At 49.9% G+C, this 17,255-nt stretch overlaps 2 protein-coding genes across 8 annotated transcripts in view; both read right to left on the bottom strand.

The window, feature by feature from the left end:
- The window catches only part of Tmco4 (transmembrane and coiled-coil domains 4), a 66,149-nt gene extending 60,884 nt beyond the window's left edge, over positions 1-5,265 (bottom strand). For 6 of the 7 annotated variants that reach the window (XM_070037788.1, XM_070037792.1, XM_070037793.1 and 3 more), the window contains exons 1-2: positions 5,176-5,265; positions 1,716-1,887 (exon numbers count right to left, since the gene is read on the bottom strand). The gene's annotated coding sequence lies outside the window, so the exon portion shown is untranslated. Of the gene's footprint in view, positions 1-1,715; positions 1,888-4,430; positions 4,520-5,175 lie in introns of those variants that run through there. The other variant, XM_070037789.1, reaches the window with a different exon arrangement.
- A 9,320-nt stretch (positions 5,266-14,585) lies between these two features.
- Positions 14,586-16,005, bottom strand: Rnf186 (ring finger protein 186). The gene has a single exon (XM_070037009.1). It carries the CDS (start codon positions 15,745-15,747, stop codon positions 14,938-14,940), a length of 810 nt encoding a protein of 269 aa, XP_069893110.1. The 5' UTR covers positions 15,748-16,005; the 3' UTR covers positions 14,586-14,937.
- Between the last annotated feature and the right edge of the window lie 1,250 nt (positions 16,006-17,255).

The raw sequence follows: 17,255 nt of genomic DNA, 5'->3' as shown, positions 1-17,255 counted from the left end.
CACATTACACACCAAAAAGGGTTGAGAGACTTGGCCAGAAAGGAGAGTTGCCCCCCTCTTTCTTATTTCAGAGCTGAGAGAGTAGGCAGGATGGGAGGATTGGGTAGCACGAACATCTAGGCTCTACGGTAGGTCTCCCACTACCATACTGTCTTCCTTCTCTGCTGGGGCTTTGGCACAAGCCACCTGGGGCTCTCATGTGGATCACAGCCGGAGCCCTCTCACCTGTCTCTTTCTGCCTCATCTGAAGCCAGTCGTGATGCCACAAGACAGTGCTCTCGTGAACAAAGGCAGACTGTGCTCTTCCTCCGCTCTAAACTCCCAGGCGTTCCTTCTCATGAGTCAAGCTCCCTGTAAAGGTCACAGGGTTTCTGGGATTGTAAGCTAGTACAACCACTATGGAACTCAGTATGGAGGTTCCTCCAGAAACTGAAAATAGAGTTACCATAAGATCCAGCGATCCCACCCTGAGACATTTACCTGAATGAATATGTCAGGACACAATAGAAGGACCTGCACACTCCTGTTCATTGCTGCACTATTCCCAATAGCCAGGCTATGAAAACAGCTCAGGTGCCCTCCAATTGATGAATGGCCCAAGAAAAAAAATATATTTATATAACATATCACATATAATACATATGTGATATATTAGATGTAATTTATAATGAAGTATTATTTTATTGACTCTCCCAGAAAAAAAAGATATATGTTTTGTTTTTATGCTTGAATTCAGGGCCTAGGTACTTGCTCTTTAACATTTTCCTCTCAAGGCTAGTGCTCTACCATTTGAGCCACAACTCTACTTCCTGATTTTCTGATGGTTAATTAAGAGATCAGAGTCTTGGGGCTGGGAAGGTGGCTCAGTGGTAGAGGGCTTGCCTTGCATGCATGAGGCCTTGGGTTCAATTCCTCAGCACTACATAAGCAAAAAGCAAAAAGCTGGAAGTGGCACTGTGGCTCAAGTGGTAGAACGCTAGCCTTGAGCTGAAGAGCTGAGGGACAGTGCCCAGGACCAGAGTTCAGGCCCCAGGATTGGACCTCCCCCCCAAAAAAAAGATTAGAGTCTTATGGACTTTCCTTCCCAGGTTGACTTCAAACTGGGATCCTCAGATCTAAGTCTCCTGAGTGGCTAGGACAACAGGCATGAACCACCGCACTGGCACCCACTGTGTGTTATCTCTTTTCTACCTAACAATTCTTCTGGGCAGTACTATCATCCCTGATATACAAGTGGGCATAGAGGGGTCCTAAGAGATCAAACTCAAGGTCACTGGATAATAAGGTGGCATTTAAACTTGTATCTGGGTCTTCAGCCACCTTAACTCTAATAGAACTGTATTTCTCTTTGGTTATGTTTATACCAGAGGGGGCCCAAAACATTTCAGACGCAAGGCTGGCAATGTGGCTTAGTGGTAGAGTGCCTGCCTTACATGCATGAAGCCCTGGGTTTGATTCCTCAGTAAACAGAAAAGGCCAGAAGTGGCGCTGTGGCTCAAGTGGTAGAGTGCTAGTCTTGAGCAAAATGAAGCTCAGAGACAGTGCCCAGGCCCTGAGTTCAAGCCCCAGGACTGGCAAAAACAAAAACAAAAAACAAAAAAAACTAGACACAATTAAAAAGCTATCAGTCTAATGAATCTCAATGGCTCCCACCCACTACAGTGTGTGTGTGTGTGTGTGTGGTGTGTTGTGTGTAACTGGCCTTTCTGACTTACCTCTACTCTCCTTTTCCAGGCAGTCCTCAGTTCAAGTGCATTCTTGGCTGGCCAAGTCCATATGGGAATCTTTAGCTCAGACAGCTCTCGGGTCCATGCACAAATGGTGTTCAATAGTGAGATTCCCTGGGGTTCACTCTCCCCATCCCATCTCTGCTTCACAACGACCTCCCTAGGAAGTGATGAACATGTTACGATAAGAAAATCCATGCTCACCTGCCCAAATGGGGAGTCCACACAGCTAGTACGTGTTCTTCCTACAATGCACACCTCCCTCAGGTCTGGATGACTGCAAACCCCAAGCTCCTTTCCTGAACCCTCAGAGGGCTCAGGAGCTGCCTTCCTAGATTTGTCTAGTGGCTATGGGACCTGCAGCCTCTGAAGTTCCAAAGGCTCAGTCTCCTCACGGAGAGAATGGCTGGGTAGATGGCTGCCCAGTCTCCTGACCAGGAGGGGTGGGGTGGCTGAGAGGCAGAGCATCTTTTCTCGTGAGAGCTTCAGTATTTACTCTGCCCCACCACTGCCTCCTCATCCTTCCCTGCATGATTTTTTTTTTCCCTCCAAACTTGGTCACTCCCAGACAATGAAGCAAAGCTTTGTTTGCTTATCTGTCTCCCCCACTAGGGAAAGCTTCAAGGGGCAAGTGGCTCTGATAGCCCGTTCCCTGAGGAATCCTGGGACCTACCCTAGAACAGCCCCTGGCTTTTGCATGACTGAAGGGAGGAACACCAGTGCACATAACTCCCTCCACTAGTGAGGAATGACTTCAGCTTATCTTTTTGAAGGACAAACGTTTTCTATAAAGTGAGATCCCTAGCGTGCTCAAGTGGAGCTTTTTGCAGGTAGATTTCATTCCTGACTCAGACCCAGCGCTGGAAATCCCAGGCTGGCGGTACTGCACTTTTGCAGAAACAAATCAGTGTATTTATTTATAGTTTGCTTAGCTTTGCTGGTACTGTGGGGTTGGGGGGTGGGGCTTGAGTTTAGGGCCTTGAGCTCAGCCTTTCTGCTCTACCACTTGAGCTACAGGTCCACTTCTGGCTTGCTTCTTTCTTTCTTTCTTTCTTTCTTTCCTTCTTACTTTCTTTCCTTCTTCTCGTTCATTGAAGATAAGAATCTTTCAGATTTTGTCTGCCTGGTCTGGCTTTCACCTAGACTCTCCAATCTAAGCCTCCTGAATAGCTAGAATTACAGGCATGAGCCACCAGAGTGTACCCCTGACCTTTCACATAGATGGTGGACTCTGGGTTGGGCTAAAATCTGAGGAATGGGGAGGTGTTTACCAGGAAGAGGAGTGGTCCAGGGGAGCTTGTGCAAAGGCCCTAGGGGCATGTGTGGGCTGGAGGGCTATTAATAAAGTGCTCTGAGATGGGCTGCAGACTAGGCCAGACTTAGGTGAATGGCCTCAAAGTCCAGGTAACAAGGTTTTGCTGTTTTCTCTAAGAACACGGGAAGGCACACGAGGTTGATGGTGGAGTGTGGTACAATTGTAATGGGTCCATCTGGCTGCCTGAGTGGAGGTCAGCGAAATAGTGGGTTCTCTCTCCAGTCATCTTCCTGCCTGCTGTACCATGTTCAAGGACTCCCACCCTCCCCAACAGGCCAGTCCATTTTATAATGTGAATCCCTGTTTACAGAACTCTTAGGGCGTAAGTACATAAGAGGACTTGATAATAAAGCCACCTGACGGCAGTGCTCAGCCCCATTTGGGCCATCCCAGTGGCTGCTCTGGCCTTCGCAGCCCCGTGAAACCCACAGAGGGAGATGGTACCAGGCTTGGGAGGAATTCTCCATAGCCTTCATAGGAAACTCTAGCATCCCAGTCAGTCCACTGCCCCTCCCCACCCCCAGCTTTGGTCCTAAGTCAAACCCTGAAGCTCTGGCATCCCAGTCAGCCCACTGCCCCCCCCCCCTTCCCGGCCACCCTTCACTCCTCAGCTTTGGACCTAAAAGTCAAAGTCTGAGTGCCAGACAATGCCCTGGTGTCTTCAGCTCCTTCCATCCTCTGACAATCATGCAGGTAGGTTATAAATCAGGCCCTCCACAGGCTCCAGACCACTTAGACCACTAGGTGCACATGGCTCATGCCTGTAATCTCAGCTACTTCAGGAGGCTGAGATCTGAGGATCATAACTGAAAGCTAGCCTGGAGAGGAGAGTCTGTGAAGACTAGAGAGCCAGAAGACTATTCAGGGAGTTGACCTGGTAGGAGCTGTCTGTTTCAGGAGCCTGGAGGGACCTCAGTATCCTTGCCTGGAATTCAGGCCCCCAGTCTCTGTGTCACCAGTGTCTTTTCTGGGAGGACTAACAGGAGTTATGGTAGCTCCTAGGTACCCTTGAATGGTTGGAGGAAGAACTCAGCGGTAGAGCAAGGTTTAGTGTATGCCTGAGGCCCTGAATTTGATCCCTAGCACCAATAAATGAATCAATCAATCAATGTATAAATAAACGTGCCAACAAATAAAATACACCCTTGCTCGTGTCTAATCTGGCAAGGCCTGATACAGGCTACACTTTGTCCCTGTGCTTTACAATTTATGGGAGACATTTTGATATATCTCATGTGCGCAATGATCCCTGTTGCACGATAAGAAAATGGAGGCCCAGAGGGGGTCACCCAAGTTCACACAGCTGGGAAGTGGTAGTACCAGGACTCTAGGCTCTGACCTTACTTTGGGGGTGTGTGTGGGGGTCTTACGTGCCACTCTCTACCCACCTGCCCCTTCCCTTCTATTGCAGCCTTCGGGAATGGGGACATTTAGGATGGCAGAAGCATCTTCAAATGAGATCCACTAAGACCGAGGCTCAGAGGGGACCGGGCATGGCACCTGCTGTCTGCCAGTTCGGCTGTGTCTCCGTGTGACCGGGGAAGGACAGAGAAAAGGCACTGTGGAGGGGCAATCGTGCCCAACCGCGGGTCCGCTAATGCGGGTTCTCGTGTTCTCAGTCCTGGCCATCCTGAGAGGCCCCGGCGCGGGGTGGGGGCTGGGCTTCCTCGGGTCACCCCGGGAATGGGGCTTGGAGTCCACTGAGGGCCAGGCGCCTCGGGGGCCGGGAGAGGGGACCCTGCCCGCGCGTGGAGGGAAAGGGGGGGTGGACGTCCAGCGACCCCGCTGACCCTCCCCTCCCCCGGGACCTCGGGCAGCCCCTTTCTCCAGGCCCACACCAGCACCCCCATGAATCAGGGGAGCGGCTTGGTGACCTCCTAAGGCCTCAGCCCCACAGGCTGGAAGCAGGACGCGCCCCAGGAGTGCGCTGCCTAGCCTCAGTTTCCCCATCTGCCGCCTGCACGGTGTTTCGGAGAACTTCCGGGCCTGGAGACAGAGGCGCCCGCGCGGGCGGCCGGGACACCGTGCGCTCGGGGTCACGGCAGGCACGGGGGGGGGGCATCTGCTGCCCCCGGGGGCGCGGGCGCGGGGCCCTGGCGGGGGGCGGGGGGACGGCAGGCCCGGCGCGCTTACCTGGAGTGGCGGCGACAGCGGCGGCGGGGCGGCCCGGCTCCTCCCCGCGCCGGGCCCTCCCCGCGCCTGGCCGCCCCGCGCCGGCTCGGGCCGGACGTCCCGCCGCCCGGGGCGCAGCGCGCCCCCCGCGGGTCCCGGCGGGTCCTCCCGACCCCTTGTGCGTCCCCCCACCCCGTCCCCTCCCGCGGGCCACCCAGAGCCCTTATGGTCCCATCGCCCCCCCTGCCCCGGGCCCCGGGGCTGCCCAGCTCTTCCTGGGGAAGTGTCTACGCGGGGACCGTGGGGCCGCCGGTCCCCTCCGGGACCAGAGAAGGCGAGGCTACAGTTTGCTCTTGGGGTCGGCTTGGATGGGGGCGTTGGGCCTGGATGGGGGCTGTGGGGGCGTGGCCCCGGGCGGGGGCGTGGCCCCTGGCGGGGCGTGGTCACGGGTGGGGCGTGGCCTGGGTGGAGGGGTGGGCCAGTTATGAGTGGATGGAAAGTTTCCCTCCTGCGTCGGGTCAGGGAAGCGGAGCGGCCCCCGGAGCAGCAGCGTCCTGTGCGCGCGCAGCGGGACCCTCACTTCCGGGTTCTCTAATGTCAAATGCGGTGTAGATTCTGGCCTGGGCACCTGAGGCTCCCGGGCCTGGGCCTCTACCCTCAGATCACCTTCTCCCGGCTGTTTTCTGGCTTTCTATTCTCTCCAGTCTCCCCAGACCTCCACCTTGAACGTTTGGCCTTTGAACAACTACCATGTGCCAGGCACTGCCGTGTGTGTGTGTGTGTGTGTGTGTGTGTGTGTGTGTGTACACGTGTGTACAGGGTCTGGTGCTCTGACTTGGCTTTTTATTTTTATTGCTTTAGGCTGCAGCTCTACTACTGGAGCCACATCGCCTCTTCCTGTCTTTTGCTAGTTAACTGGAGATAAGAGTTTCACAGACACTCCTGTCCAAGCTGGCTGCAAATCCTGATCCTCAGATCTCAGTCTCCTGAGTAGCTAGGATTACGGGCGTGAGCCACCAGTGCCCGGCCCTGCTGTATTTTAATCTATGACCGTGTTCATTTTTCTGCATGCTACATCAGGCTGCCCCTTCTGAATTTACAAGTTCTGTGCCTAGGCCCTAAGTACTGCCAATCCTCAGTACTGTCAAAATAAATAAATAAAAGTCCCCCATCTGGGTGCCCAGCCCCGGGGACTGTGCAAGGATCTGGTAAAAGAGTCTTGTTGCCCTAGCAACCCTGTGAATTTCCACCACACCCATCCACAAACAAGAAGCAAGCTTCCTTTCCCACTGAGCTGAAGCCACTGGCAGATCTAATGAGTGTCAGAGCCTGACTGTGAATCACGTTGACCTCAGAGGCTGCTGCTCTTTCTTCTGGTGAAGGCAGACAGGTACCCTGAGTGGTACCGGATGAGTGGAGGGGTCAGAGACCAGCATTCCAGCTGGGAGCTTGTGACTCATACACCTCCTTATCTCCTGGCTGGCCAATTAGGAACAGAAAAGGCAGCTAAAGGGTTAGTGTGATGTTCAAACAAGTTACAGGATGCAGGCTGCAGAGGCCGAAGGGTGACCACTGAGCCCCTATGGAATAATAACCACATGGAACAAGCTACTGGTGGCTCACGCCTCTAATCCTAGCTACTCAGGAGGGTGAGATCTGAGGGTCACAGTTCAAAGCCAGCCTGGGTAGAAAGCCTGTGAGATTCTTATTAACCAGCAAAAAAAGTGGAATTGTGGCTCAAGTGGTAGAGCACCAGCCTTGAGTGAAAAAGTTAAGGGACAGCACCCCACACACAAATAACTGTACTGGAATGGATAACAACAGAAAACTTCTAGCTAACCCTCCTCTCAATAGCAGGTAATCCCTTCCTGTTAGTCAGACTGGTTGTGTGGGATCAGGTAGGACTATGAACCTGTGCTTTTTCCCATCCCTAATATGGCCTGCTTGCTTCTAGTCATTGGATCTAGTTATAGCCATTGTACCACATGCCTATCACTCTGGTGACCCTAACACAATCAGATCTGATTCCATAACGAAAGCTACAGGTAGGAAAAGTGGAGAAAATATCTTTATCTCTTTTGTTATGTTTTAGAGATTTTTTTTAAAGTGACTGACATTATAAAATGTACAATGTCATCTGTAAAATCAGGAAGATGGTTGGCCCAGGACCTTTAATTTAATGAGGATTACATGATTATGTTTAAAGTACTTTGAATAGGATACACAATAAAAATACTGCAAACGCAAGATACACAATAAAAATTAGTGACTATTATCTCTGTTTAAAAAATACTTTTGAGCTTGGCACTTGTGGCTCACACTTGTGGTTTTTTGTCTTTGTTTTTCAGTCTAAGAATTGAAATCTAGGTCTGGACACTGTCCCTGAGCTCCTTTTTCTCAAGACTAGCACTCTACCACTTGAACCACAGCATTATTTCTGGCTTTTTCTGTGATTTAATTGGAGATGGGAGTTAGTTAGGATATAGACTTTTCTGGCCTAGGCTGGCTTTGAACCATGATCCTTAGATCTCAGCTTTCTGAGTAAGATTACAGGTATGAGTTGCTTCCTCTTTTAGTGAGTGCTATCTCTATGGGATTGATGTCTACCCTAATGACATTGTAGCTGGATCACTTCTAGAGCTATCAGTGCCTGACTGGGATATATATATATATATATATATATATATTATATATATATGTATATATATGTATATGTATATATATGTATCTGTATATATATAATTTTTTTTCTTCTCCAGTCCTGGGGCTTGAACTCAGGGCCTAGGGCACTGTCCCTGAGCCTCAAGGCTTGTGCGCTACCACTTGAGCCACAGTGCCACTTCTGGCTTTTTCTGCATATGTGGTGCTGAGGAATCGAACCAAGGGCTTCATGTATGCCAGGCAAGCACTCTACCACTAAGCCACATTCCCAGCCCCGGGATATGTATTTTTAACAAGCTCCCTTGGTGATTCAGAGGATAAATCAGGTTGGGAACAAAAGAATTATTGGATTCAATTCTCTCAGAAATTATGGAAATGGGAAATGACCACAATTATTGTTTAGAGGCTATTGCCTTTGTAACTATTCCGCTGTGTATACTTTATATCACTTAATTCTATGCAGTATATACTATTGTTTAACCCTAATTCTCAGTGAAGTCTGCACTTGGCCAGGATTGCCGAACCTGAAGGTGTAGAATTAGGATTTGAACCTAGGCTCAGCTAATTCTACTATTCTGCCCTCCCCTAGGCCTAAATATCAGTACAGGTTCAAAGACATTTAGATTTGTCGTGAATTCTGCCGTGGGGCCTGGTCTGGATCTTTGTTGAATGGAACTGAATTTACAGTGATGTTACTGAATCCCTTATTTACCTTCTCTTCAGGCTGGCTTCACACCATGATCCTCAGATCTCAGCTTTCTGAGTAGCTGCAATTACAGGCATGAGAACATCAGTGCCTGGCTAGATCTTAATCTGGGAAATGGAGATCATAACTCAACGATTATGAAGTTATGAAGACTAAAGAAGACAGGGGCTGTAGGTGTTGGTTCCCATTCCTCCTATGAATTATTTGGGGGTTGCGGAGGGATTGCAGAGCTGCTCGGGGTCTTGAGTTCCCATCCACAATAATGGGAGAAGAAAGTAGGACCCAGCGTGGGGAGGCAATCAGACCAAATGCTGAGCGTTCTGATCACAGGATGTGGCATGAACAACTTAGATGAACTACTGGGGAATAGAGGCTATGTCGGCTTCCTACAAGTGCTCCAGCAACATGCCAGAATTTCAAAGCCTTCATCAATAGAAATGTCTGGTCTGCCCCACCCACTCTGAGAAGCTGGAAGTCGGCGATGAAGGGGAGAGCAGCGTGGTCCTCAGGGCAGTGAGGGAGAAGCTTCTCTGGGCCTCTCTCCTGCTTCTGGTGATTGCTGGCCCTCTCTCCTAGTCCTGGCTTGCATAGATCACTTATATACACCCCCATGCCTTTTTTTTTTCCCCTCCTAGGACTTGAGTTTGAATTCAAGGCTTCTCATGCTTGTTTGTCTTGCTTGTTTGGCTGATGCTCTCCCTTTGAGGCATGCTTCTAGCTTGGCTTTTTGCTCATTATTTAGGAGATGGAGTTGACCAGACTTTTTCAGCCACAAGCTGGCTTTGAACCTTGATCCTCAAGATCTGAGCCTCCTGAATAGATAGGATTATTGATGTGAGCTGCTTCCTCTTTTTATAAGAGTGCTGTTTGAAAGGAAAATGTAACCCAGGGAGAAAGTAACCCAAAAGACCACACGAACAAAAGTCAAGTAGAGGAAAAGATTTATTGCCAGCAGAGCTGACAAGGCCAAGTTCTCATGAGGAAAGGAGAAAATGGCACCGACTGGCTTCTTGGAGACCTCTTTTATATCATTGGGGGCCGGAAGTAGGCGATGTCTCACCCACTGACCAGGCGCTGTCATCCAGGGCAGAGATTAGGTCTGCGAGATGGGCATTTCCTTACTCTGTTTCTATGGGATTGATGTCTACCCTAAGGGCATTATAGCTGGATCACTTCTAGGGAAACCTTGTTCCTAAATAAGACTGCCTTCTGAGGCAGGGGGTGAGGGTTAAGATTTCAACATATTATTTTAGGGTGATGCAATTCGGCCCATAGCAGGTTAATTTTCCTTCTTTGTTGAAGATTAAATGTCCTGTCTGCTTCCATACACAGAACAGACACCAGTGTAGTTGTCAGATAAATAAGTAAATAGTGTTTTGAATTTTTTTTTTTTTTTGGGTCCGGTCGTGGGGCCTGAACTCTGGGCCTGGGCGCTGTCCCTCAGCTCTTCAGCTCAAGGCTAGTGCTCTACCACTTGAACCACAGCACCACTTCCAGCTTTTTTCTTTTTGCTTATGTGGTGCTGAGGAATTGAACCCAGGGCCTCAGGCATGCAAGGCAAGCGCTCTATCACTGAGCCACCTTCCCAGCCCCCAGTGTTTTGAATTCTTCAGAAGGTTTTTCTATTGGTCCCAGAGACAAGCCCCATTTTAGTATTTAATTAATGAATTAATTAATTAATACTAAGTACTGGTTCTGGGCTCTCTTGGCTTTTTGTTGTTGTTGTTGGTCGTGGGGCTTGATCTCTGGGCCTGTGCGCTGTTCCTCAGCTCTTCAGCTCAAGGCGAGCGCTCTACCACTTCCGGTTTTCTGGTGGTTTATTGGAGATAAGAATGTCTCGGACTTTCCTGCCTGGGCTGGCCTTGAACCGTAATCCTCCAATCTCAGCCTCCTGAGTAGCTAGGATTACAGGCGTGAGCTACCAGCGCCCAGCTTCTCTTGGCTTTTTAAGGTTGGTGCTCTACCAATTGAGCCACAGCTCCACTTCTGGGTTTTTTTGCTGGTTAATTGGAGATAAGTCTTATGGACTTTCCTGCTGAAGTTGGCTTTGGTCTCAGCCTGCTAAGTAGCTCGGATTGCTAGCTGTTCGTGCCTGGCCACAAGCTCCCTTTCATTGAAGTGACTCTGGAATCCTTCAACAAGAATGTAAAGTTCAGGAGAACAGATTCAGTAGTTTAGGACTCTGCTGGTTGCAAGACCTGGACAAACCCAGGCAAGCCAGTCCCTCATTCCTGGAATTGCTCTGCCCTGCTCAGGACAAAGAAGTTATTGTCCTAGCAAAGGCTATGGTTCCAGAAACACACAAGGGCCTAACAAAGAATCAGGGCAGTAAGGGAGTAGTCCTGAGAGAGGGGGCCAGTGGGGTCCCCCCTCCCTCTCTATTCACCCCAATTGCTAAGTCAAGAAGCTGTAGCTGAATTGAGAATGCAGCTATACATTTGGGCCCAGGGAGCATACCCCTGAGACACTTATTATATGTCAGGCCTGTTTTGTCCCATACAACAAAGTGAATCAAAGCCCAAAGTCTGAAGACTCTGCAATCTGCCCTTGGTCTTACCACCAGATTTTACTGTATGATTGTTGGCAAGTTATAAACCTCTCTGTGACTCTAGGTTCTTCTTGATAATTTGGGGGTGGTAATAATACTTATTATGTGGGATAATGCATGTAATACTTTCACCATGTCAAATGTCAAATAGTGCTAGCAGTTATAATAACAATTATATTGTTGTGGCGGATGTAGCCCATGCAGAGGCCATGGGAGGTGGTCCATTTTTCTGTTTCTTTATATAGGACAGGGTCTTACTATGTAAATCAGGCCTCGGGCTCACGATCCTCCTGGCTCATTCTCCTAATAGTGCCCATGTTTGAACAGGTGAGTCTGTTTTTATCATTCCTGCTGGAGCTTTCTTAGAAATCAAGCCCATCTCTCTCATCTCCTCTGTCTCTAGTTCCTGATCCTAAGAGATTGGGCTGGGTGCTGTCAGGAAATCCCTAGCAGTGTGGTGAGAAGGTGTCAGAACCTCTATTTCATGAAGAACCTGAGATGCGGAGAGACAGGTGACACCGATATGGCGAGGCTGGAATTCAAGTCAGATGTATCTGATTTCCAGGCCACGGTGTGGAGATGGGTCTGTTGGGGATGGAACTGGCCTCTTCTGGTTCTTCGTCATCATCAGTACCTTCTCCACAGTCCTGGGAAGAAACTTCTACACCATCTTCATCCCTGCCCCCACATCAGGGCTGGCCCTCTGCTGCCTCTCAGCCCAAAAAGGCCCAAGACACCCATTGTACCAGGCTCAATAATTGGTGATGAAGCCAGGCACCTGTGGCTCAAGCCCTTAATCCTAGCTATTCGGGAAGTTGAGATCTGAGGATTATGGTTCAAAGCCAGCCCAGGTAAGAAAGTCTGTGAGACTCTTATTTTTAATTAGCCACCAAAAAGCTGGAGCTGTGGCTCAAGTGGTAGTGTGCTAGTTTTGAGCCAAAAAACTCAGGGACAAGTACCCAGGCCCTGAGTTTAGGTCCCAATCAGTACTGAACACACACACACACACAGATGATGATGATGATGATGAAGATAGTTCACTGTCAGGATTCAGTAACTTCTCATGACTGGGCCAGAGCTGGGCCTGACATTTCTGTCTCTTTTCTTTTCTGTTCTTTTCTTTTGGTGCCAGTCCGTGTAACCAGTAAGCAGGGAGATTTTTCTAACAGGAACTTAGAAACAGCTTTTTTTTTTTTTTTTTTTTGGTTGTGGGGCTTGAACTCTGGGCTTGGGTGCTGTTCCTGAGCTCTTCAGCTCAAGGCTAGCACTCTTACCATTTGAGCTACAGCGCCACTTCTGATTTTCTGGTGGTTTATTAGAGATGAGAGTCTCACGGACTTTCTTGCCGGGTTGGATTTGAACCTCGATTCTCAGATCTCAGCCGCCTGAGTAGCTAGGATTACATGTGTGAGCTACCAGCGCCTGGCTAGAAACAGCTTTTGCTGAAGAGTAGGACATCCCAGTCAGCCCTGCAACTGCCCAAAGAATGACTAAAAGCCAAAGACAAACTTGGCCTCCCTATCTCTACTTCACATCTGTTCCCTTTCTCCCCTGCAATCCCCCTGGAATTCAAGAAGGATCAGACTGATGGATAAACATCTTGTGACATGACAGAAAGGTGTCCCCAGACAACAATGATTTTGTTGTCGTGACCAGATTTCTCCCCTCAAGCAATGACAGTGACAAAACTCACTAATAATAATCAACCAGGCCACAGTTCACCTTGGACTGTTTAATAATTATGCATACCTTCCCCCTTCCTCTGGTTTGTCCTCTATTTAAACCTAAAGCTCACATCTGTATCCCCAGGATAGGCTGCAATGCTCATTTCCCCTCTTCCTGCAGCATGACCATGCCACGCAGCAGATCTTCCTTCTCAAGCCACATGCTGGTGGCTGCTCCTGTCATCCTAGCTACTCAAGGAGGCTAAGATCTGAGGATTGCAGTTTGAAGCCAGCCAGGGAAGAAAAGTCTGTGAGGTTCTTGTCTCCAATTAACCAGCTATAAAAGCCAAGAGCAGAGCTCTAGTTTTGAGTGACAAAAGTTAAAGGATAGCACCCAGGCTCTGAGCTCAAGCTCTAGTACCAGTACAAAAAGACAAAAAAGTCTCATCTCTCTGTTCTTCATCACCACTGGTCACTTTGGTGCATGGAAGCCAGTGGCCAAACCTGACCTGTGGAACCCAGGTGAAATCTGATTCTATTTCTGCCATGATTATGGTAGAAATAGTGTTGCCATTAGCCACTGAAGTGTTAGTGGAGATTTTAACCTGGGTGAAAGGCTCTGAGATCAGGGCAGAGCGGGACTGGAGGAGTGAATGAGGAGACACTGTTCTTTCCCTGGCTGACTGGCAGTCATTCAAAGCTGCAGCCGCCCGAGGCCAAGCCAAGAGGCACTGACCACTTCTCCCTTAGGAACACAGTATTCTTCAGACCCACATAGCCTGGCTTAATTGTGAGGGTCTATACAACCCTCCCTCTCATCCTGACACCCTAAGTCGCCTGGCTAGCATCTGATGTGAAGAGCAGAAATGCACATAGAGGTGTAGGTTTCTCATGACAAATGTCCCATTTATTGACCTGGACCCTAGCTGGGCTCTCAGCTCTCTTAGGTATTTAGGAATAATTCAGTCACCACATGCCACCCTGTAGTCAAGGCTGAGCCCCCATGCTTGGATGGCAGAAGTTTTTTTGTCTCTCCTGACCAAGCACCACCCCCTCTTCACCCTCACAGGAGGACTGGGGTAAACAGGGCGGACCAGGGCCTGGTGCCTGTCAATCCCTCCAGGATTTCAAGTCTGTTCCCATTCATTCATGGGGCCTTTGAACCCTGATTCCAGCACCCATGGGGAGGGGTCTCATTCTCACCATCAGATGCTGAGATGATCCTGAAAGGAGGGCAGCAGGGCCTGCCTTTCTCGGGGTGTGGTGACCAGGTGGGGTTCTTGATGAGGACCGTTGCATTTACAAGGCCTCTTATCTTTACAACGAAGCCTCCAGTAGGATGTGAGATGCTTTACAGGGGCAGCACCACCCGTAAGAAGTCAGTTCTGCAGTTGGGGGCTGGGCTTCCAAAGGGCAGCTGGACACTCGGCGCATGGTGGTGGGGGGGGGGAGGTCAGTCCTTGAAATCCTGAGATTCTCTAAGTCAGCGCCTTAAGTAACCTTGTGTAAAGTGGAACTGGGGAATCTGAACCGGGAGCCGTTCCCAGCCCCGCCCCCCCTCTCCCTCTCTCCTGAGCTCTGACTGCTAAATGTGGGAACCCCTGCAGCTTCCCTGGGGTTGACTTTGCCTCGGGGTCACCCCCACGACAGGACCTCTGGAGAGGTTGAGATGGATGCGGGAGCAACATTAGAGAAAGCAGCCAGGGGGCAGGCAGGAGGAAGGGAGATGTCTGACTGCCAAAACAACACACAACCTGCCTACAATGCCACAATGTAAAAGGCCAAACCAAAGTCAGATGAGCAAAAGCCAACCATACCAATTCAAAAAAAAGGAAAAACAAAAACACAGAAAGAAAAAAGAAAGAACGGTCCCAGTTCTATTTGCTCTACATTAAGGTCAATATGGCAATACTTTCATTGAGTTATACACAGAAAAGCCAAGAACGTCGGAAAAGAGGAACAGAAAAACCCTCCTTGTGACACCCAGGCGGTTTATACCTCCTTCCTTCCCACCCCTTACAGTGTAACTGTGCCATAGGAGGGTGAGTCCAGTGTCAAAACATGGGGTTCTTGACCCAAGATGGCCATTCTGACTTTTGGCCTTGCAAGTCCAGCTGGCACGTCATCTCAGCTTCAGTTCCTAGTTCCTTACCCTGTTTGTAAAATCCAAAGAGTTGCCAGGGCTGCTGGGACCCAGGGTCCCATCAAGCAATGGAAGCGATCTGGCTATGTTTCTGCTGTCCGCAGAAGGAAGTCTTAGGGCAGGGCCAGCAGCTGCCCTGGCTCTGGGGGTAACAGCAGAAGAGGGTGGACATCAACAGGGCCAGGGCGATGATGCAAGCCAGCACCCACCGGATGATGCCTGGGTAGATGAAGGGTAGGATGAGGATAATGAGCAGGACCAGCAGGAGCAGGTGGACGGCCAGGCGCCGGGCTGCCACACGGTTGGCACTCAGGGCGTCTTGCTCATCCTCTCCTGCCAGGCTAGGGTGTCTTGGTGCAAAGGTGGTAGAACCTGTTAGTCCCTGGGGACACAGCCGCACCTCTGCCCCTGGCCGGACCAGCCTCCCTACCACAGCCTCCTCATCACGTAGGCTACAGATGAGACCTCCTGGGACGGCGGTGACCTTTCGACACAGCGGGCAGGTAATGGACCAGGTGTCTTCTTGCACACACAGCAGGAGCTTCAGGCACACGGCGCAGAAGGTGTGCTGGCAACTCAGCAGCTTGGGTGACCGGGCACAGTTGTAGGGTTCTCGGCATACCAGGCACTCCAGGTCACTTTCCATGGAGCACCAATGATGCCCAGCGGGCCCCGGCACGGTGGCGGTGATGGCAGTTGTGGTGATACCTCCTGATGAGCTGGGCTGGGGCGGCTTCAGGGCTTCCGTGCAGGACATTCTGGGCTCAGAGTCGGCAGGACACCAGAGCTCAGAGCCTGGACATCCACAGGGAATGTCAGCTGATGTGGCTGATACTTGGATGGCTTTCCACCCAGGACAGGGGACGTCCATCCAGCCGCCTTCTTATTTGCTAGGTGCCATCTGACAACAGCCGTCTGGCACTGATCTCTCCAGTCTGCCCAGTTTGTTCCTTGGCTTACATTCTCCTTCAGTCATTTCTTTACTTGAAACCTAAGGTTAATCAGTAACTTGCGGCTCTGGAGACTTTGAATTGCCTGATAGAAGGGCCATGGGGGGGCGGGGCCTAATGAGCCAGGACTTTGCTGCTGGGGCAGCTGCCTGCCTGGTGAGTTCCCACATGACCCATAACCCTCGTGGCTCCTGGTGAGCTTTGGCATGCACCAGAAACCCCCATCAAATGCCCTGGCCACCTTTTTTATTTTTATTATTTTGGTGATAGTTCTGGGGCTTGAACTCAGGGCCTGGATACTGGCCCTTACCTTTTTCACTCATGGTTGGCACTCTACCACATAAGCCACAGTTCCACTTCCAACTTTTGAGTGATTAATTAAAGGTAAGAGTCTCACTGACTTTCCTGTCTGGGATGACTTCAAACTAGGATCCTCAAATCTCAGCCTCCTAAGTACCGATGCTTATAGGCATAAGCCACTAGTGCCTGGCTCCTGACAACATTTTAAAGATGCATGTTTCTAGATTTCAGACCAAGAGACTAAGATGTAATAGGTTCTGAATGCTTCTAAACTCCTGCAGGGTTAACTAACATCTTCTTGATTTGGATGTAGCTGGATGCTCAGCTACACGGGGATGTTTGAGAACCTTTTTCAGCACTGAGGTTTCAGATAAAATCGTTGGGGTGTTAAGATGAGTGGAAAAAAATGTTTGCTTGCTCTTTGAGCACATCTGTAAGCCAGGGGCTCATGAAAGAGCCTGAAGAGGTGATAAATAGAGTAGACAAGAAGCACAACAGAATATGTAACAATGCTGGGTGCTGGCAGGTGGCAGTTTCCTTGAGGGAAAGCTGAGCGCCAGTACCTCAAACCTGAAATCCTAGCTACTCAGGAGGCTGAGATCTGAGGATCGCTGTTCAATGCCAGCCACAGCAGAAAAGTCTGTGAGACTTAAAAAAGAAAAAGAAACCAACTTCCAATTAACCACCAAAAAGCTGGAAATGGAGCTGTGGCTCAAGTAGTAGAATGTCAATCTTGAGCAAATTAAAGCTCAAGGGCAGTGCCCAGGCCCTGAGTTCAAGCCCTAGGACATCCCCCTCACCACTCCCTCGTTAGCTAGGAGAAGTGGAATTGTAGCTGAAGTGGTAGAGCACCAACCTTGAGCCAAAAAAGCTCAAGGACAGCGCCTAGACCCTGAGTTCAAGCCCCAATACTGGCAAAAACAGAAAAACAAAACTCCAGCTTCCTGCAAAACATTAGCACCATCCCCCTCCCTCCTCCCTCCCTGCCAGCATTCAGTGGTTAATACAATTATACAATTGTATTAGCATTTCCCAATTCATGTGCCTTGCATTTACAAGTACCTAATAATCATTGCCCATGTCTCATGCTTGGCTTGCAGCTGTGTCCCCAAGCAGTTGTAAAGACAGC

Source organism: Dipodomys merriami, unplaced genomic scaffold (assembly GCF_024711535.1).
Source record: "Dipodomys merriami isolate MVZ:Mamm:240054 unplaced genomic scaffold, mDipMer1.0.p SCAF_28, whole genome shotgun sequence".
NCBI classification, from domain to species: Eukaryota; Metazoa; Chordata; class Mammalia; order Rodentia; family Heteromyidae; genus Dipodomys; species Dipodomys merriami.
This window is presented reverse-complemented; position numbering and strand designations above follow the sequence as displayed.

Bases quoted from the DNA above. Each gene is read 5' to 3' on its own strand.
- Rnf186 (XM_070037009.1), bottom strand. From the start codon at position 15,747: ATGGACGTCCCCTGTCCTGGGTGGAAAGCCATCCAAGTATCAGCCACA.